At 37.4% G+C, this 12,019-nt stretch overlaps 1 protein-coding gene across 1 annotated transcript; it reads left to right on the top strand.

Annotated features, from left to right (window-relative positions):
* The first annotated feature begins 195 nt into the window (after positions 1-195).
* Positions 196-11,753, top strand: styk1b (serine/threonine/tyrosine kinase 1b). Its single transcript, XM_066683704.1, has 10 exons — positions 196-633; positions 5,189-5,247; positions 6,109-6,294; positions 6,665-7,000; positions 7,527-7,708; positions 8,462-8,539; positions 8,636-8,844; positions 9,291-9,331; positions 9,440-9,536; positions 10,028-11,753. Exons 2-10 carry the CDS (start codon positions 5,190-5,192, stop codon positions 10,221-10,223), a joined length of 1,383 nt encoding a protein of 460 aa, XP_066539801.1. The 5' UTR covers positions 196-633; position 5,189; the 3' UTR covers positions 10,224-11,753.
* Positions 11,754-12,019: the final 266 nt, after the last annotated feature.

Consider the following 12,019-nt stretch of genomic DNA (forward strand, 5'->3'; position numbering starts at 1 on the left):
GGTCTGCTGGCTTTACAAAGCTGGAAATTCCAGTTTGGGTTCAGTTACGGCTTTACACGTTGACGGAAGCAGCAGTGAGACAGAAAGAATAGGAATGTGAGCTATGCTAAGAGAAGAAGAAGGGGTAAAGATGTAACTGAATGAAAGGTGGAGGGACCTGTTTTACAGGACAAAGGAGGATTTGGTGAAACGTCTTATACTGGAGCCATGAAGGCTACATCAAAAGTGACAGGAATTGACAGCTGGAAAGAGAATGAGTGAGTAAGTGAAGGTCATAGAAATGGAGAGGTAAGTACACAATGGTACAAGAGAGAAAGGTGAAGTCTACAGTTTAGAAGAGAGAGAGAAAGGCACAAAAGATGGCAGCATGTTTACAGTTGTGAAAACGAATGGAGTTTGTTAATAATCCACCACGTCATGAGTTGCTGAAGTTCCTAAGTGGAGAGGGTGGGACTAAGTCACTAATGAAGGTGTGACCTGACAAAATAGTGCAGCTTCTTGTGAGAGAAGTTTAGTTTGTAGCGAAGGAAAGTGCTGGACTGTAAGGACTAAGCCTGGAGGAAAATGCTGAATGAAGGCTGAGTGAGACTGGAGCTGAGTGTGAAAGGAGTCTACACACGCACACAGACCCAGGTAAGACAGGGGAGACTTATCTTTATGTACTTAAGTGACTGGGCTATATGTGTGTACACTTCCAACAATGATGTGTTAACATACAAATGCATCAGGCGACAACAAATCCACTGGTGTGAAAAATTAATAAACTGTCTTAAGAGTGTGCTCATGTCTTGCCTCAGATATGAAAATCCACTGCTTGTATCTGAAGTTTAGGGATTTATAAAATATTTCCAATTATATTTAATGTTGTATGTTCTGGGTTGGTTTGCTGGAATGTGACAAAATGTACTGAACACAGATTAAGCCGGGTTTTGATTAAATTGTAAAACCAATAATTTATTTATTGGAATTAATTGGAATATTTTAGGCTTGGTTTAGGTGTAATAATGCCCCCTGGAAAACCAGTTCATTTAATTAAAACCTGTTCAGATCAACTTAACTGCAAATTTGAAGGAACAGCCTATTATCCTTGGGAATATTGACCCACTGTTAACCAGAATATTAACTTTTCAGGTTTAAACCACTTTTAAGTTTAGAAAATTTAGTAGTCAATTTTTTAATGAGAAGGCTTAAAGGTCAATTATACATAAATCCTTATTAGAAATACCTTTAGATGAAAGAGAAGGAGGATTGCAAAGCTAATACTTAGCGTTACAGCTACACAGCTCTGGGTATTTTTCTGTGTCTTCTCAAAATGGTAACTGCTGATGTCCCCCACTTTATCTGGCTATATAAGAAACAGAAATTAATATGAGGTGTCACTGTTTTTCCTTGTAAATGAAAAATGCAGACGGACAAGTTCAGCCATTGTGAAGACAAGGAAATTATCTCTGTGTGTGTGTGTTTGTGTATGTTTTTCGTGCGTGGCATAGTCATGAAGATTTGACTATAGGTTTTTGTCTATTTTCTACATTCTTTTTATACATTAATGAAGTGGAATTATGTTGAACTGTAACAGGAAAATGTAAGCCAGGTGTGTCCATTATTTTGAGGTAAACATGCTTGTGTTGCACAGACATTTGTTAAGGGGGTTACCTTTGTATTCATGTGTTCAAATGAGCAGGATGGAAGAAAAAAACCTCTTTGGCCTATTTTATATTCCTGACACTCATCCAGCCGCAGGTAATCTGAAGCTGCCAGCCTTTCCTGGAAAGAAGTAAATAACATGGCAGCATCGTCTAAGATCCTTTAAGAGACTTTTTCAGGCTCCATTACATCATTCAGTTACCTTAAAGTCAAGATCATGTTGCTTTCACCCGCCAGGTCTAGAACAACAGTCAAAACTATTCTAACTAAATGTCCCATATCGTTCCTGATCTCAGTATTGTTTATGTGGCTGAATGCCTATGAATCCCCACAGCAGTGTTCTAAAATTCAGTGTAAAATCTTTCGAAATAATTAAAGACTATTACTGAAGCTAAGGCATATAAGCTGCCTATTAATACATATCAAAACTTTTGTATGTTTCACGTGTACTCACTTGCATCTCTTTTTTGTGACTGAGCTTTGCATATGTTGGCTTTCATTTTGATGCTGTTTAATCCTTTGTAAACTAATCCTAAAAGGTGAGAGGACAGAAACAGCTTGACTGACAATGTGGTCTCACCCAGACACTCATTATGTAGATTAATGGTTTTGTGATGGAGGTTTTAGTACTCACTCCACCCCAAAACCCTTGTAGTACTAGATTACTGTTGTGGTATTGACCTACTCCTGTTCAACACTAAGCCCAGAGTTCAGAGATCCAGTTTTTCAGGCTTATCACACAGTGTTTCAATAATATTGACCGTATACATTATTTTTTAGTTCATTATGATTTTTATTTACATTTTGAATTTAATAGTATATATAATTCATTTCTGTATTGGTTGTAATTTTTATAGTGTCCAGTATAATGCCCAGTATCACAAGTCACAGCTAGTCATTATTATTATATTATTATTACTATTGCTTATATCATAGATTAAACCCTAAAAACTCATCTCTGTTAATCAAAATTACATTTAGAAATTCTTTCCAAGATACAGTCTTGCAAATGTTTTAAAAGTGGTTTCGCTGTATCGCTGCACCTTTGTCTTCATTCAGTATGTGCAGATCTATGAATTTGCAATAAATCCCCACCTTTACCGTATCCACCCTTCTGCCTCTCACCAGCCCTGCTCTGCAAGTTCACAGAAATGGAATTCAACGATATGAGACTTTTCTGGGTAAATGCTCAGCCATGGCACTGAGACAGCTTATTTCATACATATTATGGATTGCAGCTTAGAAACACACCACATGGGATTTACTTTGAGGACAGATGGTGTTTGTCTGTGTGCTTGTTTGTTTGTTTGCTATTTTAGTAATTACTACATTTGAAAGTAATACATTTGAAAAAAAAAGGAATTTTTTTGGTGATAGTTTGAAATGTAGTTAACACTCAGCTCTATTTTTTCTAGAGTTGATGTCCAGTGCAGAGATGACATTTGACTAGCGAAGGCCACTACTGCACAATAACTAAATGTGTGAATATGACACCATGTTTGCAACAATTGTTTGTTTATTTAAACATATTGTCACTTTTCAAACAAAACTTTGCATCTCCTTTTTTTTTTAGTTTTTCATTTTTCACAAAATTTGAAAATGCCACTTGCCATTTAAACATAAAAAATATTAAACAATTAAACAGAACAGTCAAAAAAAAAAAAAAAACACTGTTCCACTGTTCACAGTAAACCAAGAGTTTTCACTCTGTTTAAAACACAGTCTGATAAGTGGTGCACTTTAAAAATGATAGTCTTACAGTGTTGCTGAATTAGATTGTGATTTGCCTAGTACAGTCTCTTTGTTAGCTTGCTCCTGGGAACCACTTTCCCACTTTGTAGATGCAAACAGATCCACAGGCTATTTTATTTACAGAGTGTTTTACATTTTACACCATTCTGTGTACACTGTAGAAACAGTGTATTGGGAATGACCAGGATGTCAGCTGTGTAGAGATGTCAAAACAGGCGCGCCCAGCACAAACTATTATGCCATATTGAATGTCAATAAGGTTCCTTGTTTTACCTGTTCCAACACCAGCTGATAATAAAAACACTGGTCCCTGGTCTATTCGGTATAAAACATAGGCTATATACAATTTATCTTTCTCTAAATAAATAAATAGTATGTGCATACCTCAGTGTGTACATCCAAATGAATAGCTTTGCAGGAATGGGGGAACTGTAAAGAGTTTTGTTTTTTCTCAAGTCATTTTGGGGTAAATGAAATAATAGGAAGGAAGGTATTGGTGGACACAATGATAACAAGGAGGTGCTTGGGACAGGATCAAGGTCAGAGTTGCGTGACTGGCCTGAGTCAGAGCAATGTAATCAGAGGCTGTGTGTTATTACACTATATCAACAATTGAATTCAAATCCACTCCACCCAGCCCTCGGCTTCAGAAACCAAACACAGTGTTATAAAATACACCACACACCACTAACAAAGTACTGTAAACTACTGTACTAGATCATTCACCAGTAACTCCAACATGAGGCAGGCATTGCTGGAGTACAGTTCTGTAGTCAAAAACATTGTTTTCTACTAAAGTAATTGATTCTGCTGTGCGGTGCTACAATGGGTTTATTCTGAGATGTCAAAGAAGAAATATTTTTGCTAATACATTTGAATGTGGAACAAAAGGTGTTTTTTTCTGTGGCATCACTCGAAACCACTTTATAGCACCTTTATTTTTATGAGTGTAGGGTAGGATGACCAGACATCCTCTTTTACCCAGACATGTCCTCTTTTTTTAGAGGACATGGGGTGGAATTTCACAAACGTCCGGGATTTTGTTTTTCTAGAGCTTACATAGAATTTCGAGAAGCGTTTCGTTCACAAACTAGTCCCGCCCTCCCCTACTACATTTGGTTCACTTGAGTGAGAAGGGGGCGTGGTGAAGTAGCCTAAAATCTTCTGATAAAACCCCCCCGTCCTCTTTTTCACCGTCTCAGATATGGTCACCCTAGTGTAGGGACTGTTTATGAGATTACGACACAGTAGCACAGTCTCTCAGTAAACACAGGTAAAGTAATGTGCTGTTTATGTACATTTTCACTCTGAAGTCTAAATCACAAGAGATGAAGTATCAGACTTCTTTGTAGTATGTCCCCCATGTGGTGGTGGCCATGTTTAATATAGGTTTAGTAGAGATTCTCGAAGAAAATTACATATATGCCACTATGTGTCGGTATATAGTGTCTGTTTCACTATGTGACAAATAAGAACGGGAAAAAATGACTGAATCCTTTGTGATGATTTTAGATAATTGGGGCATCAATGCTCCAAATATGCTCATTCTTAGTGTTTAAACTTGTGGAGGTTGGGATGGAGGTGTTTTTTTTGTGTATTTAATTTGACTCTCTCAGTCAGTTTTTTATTTGATAAACTGATTCCATTCAGGAAGAAAAAATACATACAAATGCAAACAGGAGGAAAATCCTGTTTCCCTACATCTCCACAGCCTCCACAGCCCAATCTGTTTACCTTCAAAGATTACTTATTATATGACTGTGTGATTAAACACTCCACAATCCTTCTGCAGGATGGCGCCCGCTACAGAGGCTCAGTATTCGGCCTGTAAGGCAGGAGACACACTCTGTGGTAAGTCAAACACTCACTTTCAGGGCTTTCTGTACTCTCTCTCTTTCTCTTCTGAATTTAGAAGGAATCACAAATAGAAAAATGTTGCTATACAATCTCTATGACTGGCAGGAAATATAGGAGTGGGGAGAATAAAGGAACAGCAATGTGCCCTTTGGCAAGACACCTTATCCCCAACGCTCTGGGTGTTTATGTGTTCACTGCCACAGATGGGGTAAATGCAGAGGCAACATTTTGTTGTACAAAAATAACACCTTTGTGATTTTTGAAGGAGTAAACAAGATGTACAAGGAGCTTCATTTAAAATCTGATATAAAATTAAATAAATAAAACAATTTAATGAATACGTTGATTATTTTTGCAGTTATACATTTATAAATGCCCTATATGCTGTGTACACTTATAGAGTTTTAAAGTAAATAAAAAACTGATTATGTGCAACACAATATGACACAATACAAGTGTTTGTGGACAGCTGTTCATCAATGCTCATCTATTGTACAGCGGCTCCAGTGTCTCAGTGTGTTTCATGCATTTCTATAGAGATTATAAAAGCTATATGTGTCACAACTGAATGTCAGATTTCAGCACGGATGCACCTTAAATTAGCTGAATTTGCTTAGTATAAGGGGTGTCTACAAATATACACATATTAGTTAATGCATGTGTTTGTAGACACCCCTTGTATATTTTATGTATAATATATATAAAATTATGAATTCTCATAAATAGATTTTGATGTGGTTCTCAGCTATTCCCTTCACTGGGATCTGAGTGAACTAGGTTTATGAGTACTGAGTGCTAGTTGGTACAGAATTAGTATTACGCTGTTGCAGTTCCTGCTGTGTTTTATTTTGGCAGAGATCCGTGTATATGAGCAGGAGGTGATTGTGGTTCCTGTGCTGATGCTGATGGGATTCCTGGTCACTCTGGTCATTATACTGCTGCTCCACTTCTGTCCAGACAAGGCCAGATGCTTGCTGCCCACAGACAGCCATAGCTCCACACACACAGTCAAAAGCAGGAGGACCCTTCATGGAATAGATGGTGAGGGACTCTAGGTTTTACAGGTTCACACTCAGTTAGTACATTCTTAATGAATTTTTATCACAATTTATGAAAGATTTAAGATAATGAAAAAGAAAAATTAAAACTTAAAAGTTAAAAGTTTCAAGCAAAATAATAATTACATTTGTTACTAAAATTTGAATAAATACAAATTAATATATTCCACCATACAAAAAGAGAATTTTGTATGAATTTTAAATTTTCTTAAAGAGTTGAACACAGAAGCTTTGTTTTGCATTGTGTGAACAATGTATGTACTGTAATAAAATGTGTATACACTGTTAACAATTCCAAAATATTTCTCTCTCTCTCTCTCTCACTCTCTCTCTCTCTCTCTCTCTCTCTCTAGCTCCTCGTGGTCTAAATGCTCTGGAGGGAGAGAGTATAGCTCTGGACTCTGCTCCTTCTTACTTCACCTTCAGTGCAGCACCAGCTGCTCGTTCCTCACTAAGGCCTGCGCCCTATCTGGGTGTGGATAACCTGGCCTTTAGTTCTGATGGAGGCTCCTTTGGTGCTGCTGGTTCTGCACTGGCTAATCCCAGAGAGGTCCCACGCCAGCGACTGCCTGAAAAATTCAACAAAGTCACTGCACTCCTGTCCTCCTACTCTTTGAAATCTGACAGCTCGGTGTCACTGTACAGAGCTCGGATGGAGAACAGGAATGTAGTGCTGCGAGTGCTCAATGGTAAGAGCATTAGTTATGATCTAGTTATGATGAACACTCTTCAAATTCGCAAGGGACAGAAAATGGGAAATATTGCAGAGAGAGAGCTTTAACTGTTAGTGTAATATTTTAAAGTATGGTTTAGTATTTAAGAAATCTATTGACTTGATTAATCACTTTAAGGTGCAAATGCTGAAATCTGACAAGTAGAATTAATTTATTGGATACAAATAAAAATATGAACACACAATAGTATTAAAATATTTTATATGTATAAATATTAAGTAGGATGGACAGAATTCTATGATTTGCTTGACCCAGTTGGACACCTTTTTCTGTCATAGAGGGAGATGTCCTAAGCTTGGAACTTTCAAGCCCAGACACTTGCTTGTTATCATCTGTTAGAAAAGACCATTTATAACTACAGAGTACCATTTACATTGAAAAAAGGCGGATACAAAATGGTGATATTACAACAATACAGTGTACATTGGAATCATCTTCTTTCCTTTTAACATCCCTCCCTCCCTCCCTCTCTCTCTTTCAGATTCAGCGAGTACTTCTGAGTGCCAGTCTTTTCTGGGGTTTGCCTCCTTTCTGTCTCAGCTGGGTCCACACCCCTTCCTGCTTGAGCTCATTGGCGTAGTTTCTTTACGAGCTCCTCTCATCATTGTCATGGAGGAGATGGAGAACCAGGACCTTCTCAGCTTTCTTTGGAAATGTAGACAGGCATGTAGACAGACTTATGTATTATGCCATTTGGCAACTTACAATTTAATCATGCTAAAAATGTAGACTAATTAAGATTTAAGAGTTTGTTAATTATACAGCACTGTGTTTTTCCAGGGTTAGGGTTAGGGCCAAGATTTTGAAATGTTTAGCCAGTATGACACTATACTGGGCTAGTCAGGTACATTAGCATTTGCAAATATATTGTTAAAGAACAGACAAAATTAGTTTGATATGTCGCTCTATGGTCCCTTATATATGTAAGGGACCATATATATATATATACCATCACCACAAACACTAGCATGATACACATCAGTGCCTCTGCTGCACTGAGTGTACTGAACCATTTAAATATATGATAGTTGATGGTAGGTCGTATCTGACAAATTGTTCACTGTCAGATGCAGATATATTGAATGCACAGTATAAGCATAAGCAGACCTCAGTGAGTGGAAAGGCAGAGGTGGGTAGGTGTCCTAAAAAATAATCAAGTAGGACTGTAGTTTCTTATGTAAAATTATGCCATAGGTTCATTGGAGCCTACTGAAAACAAACAACTTAAGTAATGGACTTATAGATCTGCCTTTAAATATGCAAATAATAATGAAATATCAATGGTCTAAAATGGAACTATGAAAAAGGTGGATTTCCTTACCTTTTGATATGCATGTGTATATGTATTACAGTGTCAAAATACTCAGGAAATACAAATCCTCCATTTTCTATTAGCCTGTATCTTTTTTTAAACAGGAAAGCACAGGTCCTGATGCTTGTGAGATGACAGAAAAGCGCATCTTCACCATGGCTTCCCAGGTGGCCTCTGCTTTGGTGAGAGATTCTTTGCTTTTCTTCAATTAAGCTCACGGCCCACTCTCAGTGCGATCCACTGACCACGATTTCTGTACCCTCTCAATCTCTAAATAGGAATATCTTCACTCCAAAAGCCTCATCCACGACAATATCAAGGCTCGCAGTGTGCTAGTTAGCCGCATGTTGACAGCCAAGCTGTGGGGCCTGGGTAGTGTCTATGCCAGAAAAAATCAAGGAGCAAATTACACAGAAGATCCTGGAAGAAAGAAATGGCAGGCACCTGAGATATTAGCAAAGAGACCGGCCAGCCAGAAGAGTGATGTGTATGTTCTCTTTATCTCTGTAGCAAAAATTAAAATACACTTTCTGCACTGTACTCTACCATACCATAAGATACCATACATACCATACTCTGCCTTAATATACTAATAAAAAGTCATGCCACTCCAGATCGTACAACACTAAACTTGTTTTAATAAAAGTGGCCTAATTCAGTAAAACCAAATAGAAGCAATATTTAAATAAAAGCATATATGAGGGATTACAGAAACAGTAAAAAGCTAGTGAATTTAATTTTGATCAAATCTAATGAGCGTGTACTTGAATATAATGGATATTATTGTAAACAATTATGGCCAATTCAGAGCATCTGAATGAGCAGCTTTCGTTAAATGCGTCATGAAGAAATATAACACATTTTAACAGTTTGTGACCTAGCTATACATTTTATTTTTATTTATTTACTTTTTAATTTGGTCTCTCTTTTCAGGTGGTCTTTTGGACTGCTGTTGTACGAGATGGTGACTCTTGGTAAGTGAAGCCTTCTTCTGGTCTTTGCTGAACAAAACGTAATAATAATTCCCACTCTGGCTCTCCTTTCTTTCTGTTTCTACTTAAACATTCCTCTTGTCTGTGCAGGTGAAGCTCCATTTGCTGAGATTCCTGTGCAGGAACTACTTCAGTATCACCAGAGAGGGAAGACCTTGAAGAAGCCAAGCAACTGCTCAAATGCACTGTAAATATCTTTCAGAATCACAGAAAAACAAAGCTGAAGATATAGTTGCTTCTTCTATTCATACTCTCTGACCAAAGGGCAACCATTTGGGATTCTGCCTATATGTCCAAATATTTCCTCCTCCTTATGAAATAATAGGAAAAATTATCTTGTGCCCCCTTTGCTGCAGTAACACTCCTGTTCTGTAAAGACTTTACACAAACTGTTTGGAGCAATCCTGGGAAATATTGATTTGCATTTAGTCACATATGCATTAGTCAGGCAAGCTACAGTTGTGCTATCATTAGTCCAGGATAACAAACCCCAATCCAAATCAACTCAAATGTACTGGAGGGTACTTTCATTCTATTGATCTATTTATCTTTCTCCCTCTCTCTATCTATTTAACCCCCCAGTGATGGTCTGTATCAACATTCTCTGAAATGACTATCCAAATGGATAGCAGTTATTTCACTCTCTCAGGTTTTCTCTCTCCTTGTTTATTTTTCCAGTCACTCCATCATCAAAGGTTGCTGTCAGTGGAAGGAACAAGAACGAGCCTCGCTGGATGAGATCAGAAACAAGCTCCAATCAGGAGAGAAGAGTGCCAGTGACAAAGTCTTTCCTCGGGCGCCTGAGCCAATCAACATCGAGCGCTATCTTCAGGAGGCGGGATATGGAGAGTCTAACAGCTACACCATTTTCTGAGCCCGGACCTAAACAAATCTCCATTTATGCCAAGTGACAATAATAAAAAAAAGAACAGTGAATTGGTTAACCTTGGATATCCCCTGCATGGAAAAGTGAATCTGACACCTCTGGCCTAATTCTATTCTCTCAGACAGTATGAAACACTGTCTAATGACACAGATGCCCTCTCTGAATAGATATAGGATTACACTATATTAAAATAATGACTGGATAGGATTACAGGAATGAGTGTTGCTGAAGCCCTGAGAGAAAAAATATTGTATTTTAATTATGGTTTATGGGCGGCACGCAGCAGGTAGTGTCGCAGTCACACAGCTCTAGGGACCTGGAGGTTGTGGGTTCGATTCCCGCTTCGGGTGACTGTCTGTGAGGAGTTGGTGTGTTCTCCCCGTGGGTTTCCTCCCACAGTCCAAAAACACACGTTGGATTGATGACTCAAAAGTGTCCGTAGGTGTGAATGTGTGTGTGTGTGTGTGTGTGTCTCTGTTGCCCTGTGAAGGACTGGCGCCCCCTCCAGGGTGTATTCCTGCCTTGTGCCCAATGATTCCAGGTAGGCTCTGGACCCACCGCGACCCTGAACTGGATAAGGGTTACAGATAATGAATGAATGAATGAATTATGGTTTATGAATATTGTTTACAGCATTTAAGGAAAGTTAATATATTCTGGAATCAGTTTTATATGTTTTTATGATTGGTTCTTCTTCTGAGGGATGGTTTGTTTTTGTTAAGTCTATGGTAAGACCATGGAGATGGACAGCTGACTTAACAGACATTATATTTGATAGGTTGTCTTGTGTTATTTATTGATGAGAATTATGTCATTTGATGAGCATTAAGACTTATCGCTATGGGTCATGTTGCTTCTTTACTCCAGTGCCATAAATGTGAATTTTACATGTACATTTTCTATTTTATGAGAAAGAATAAAAATATTCAACATTCAACCCCCTGCTGATGTAATAGGCATGCTGCCTAAATCTGATGTTGAGAGACAAGCCACATTCTATTGTCTGCAGGAATGTGTATATCTACTTCTTTCTAATATTTCAGTTTCTTTTCCTCTGAAATTAAATATTAAAGCTCCAAATTTAGTGTTGTGATTAATAGCAAAGTGGTCACGATTAGACTACTGCAACAGTAGAATAAAATGTAATAACATACCTTAAAAACAGATTAAGAGATTAAACGAGAAAGACCAAACTGGAACCCAAAAAGAACAGTCATTGAAGCAAAGCACTGAATAGTGGACCTTCTGGAGTAATTTCTAAACGTGAGTATGTGAGTGCATGGGTTACAAGCCAGTTTCGTGAGATACATCACATTTAAATTATTTCTAAGTGGATATCAAAGTTTTATAATCGGGAAGTAAATAAAAAGTGGAAAATTGTAGATAGATTTACTAAGTCTGAATAATTAAATGCTTTTGACAAGAATTTGAACAAAAAGATTTACCACTTTTTAACCATAACCAATGTTATATATTTGTAAAAAAAATGCTGTATATAATATCATGTAGAGACCTCAGTGCCCTTTTTATATTCAAAAAATAAATGAAGAAAGAAAAAAACTGCATTGTCAACATTTTGATTCCTCATTCCATCATATTCTGAAATCAGAGTTAGTGTGTTTCTCTACATTAAACCTTTTTATATGTAACCTTTGTTCACATTTAAACACATTAATTATTAATGTGGAAGTTCTGACAAAAAATATCTGAAGTTCCCATTTAAGAACATGAATGTAAAAGCAAAAAAAAAATAACAGCCAAATTAAATGGCTATTAAGTTATTC

Source organism: Hoplias malabaricus, chromosome 10 (assembly GCF_029633855.1).
Source record: "Hoplias malabaricus isolate fHopMal1 chromosome 10, fHopMal1.hap1, whole genome shotgun sequence".
Taxonomy (NCBI): Eukaryota; Metazoa; Chordata; class Actinopteri; order Characiformes; family Erythrinidae; genus Hoplias; species Hoplias malabaricus.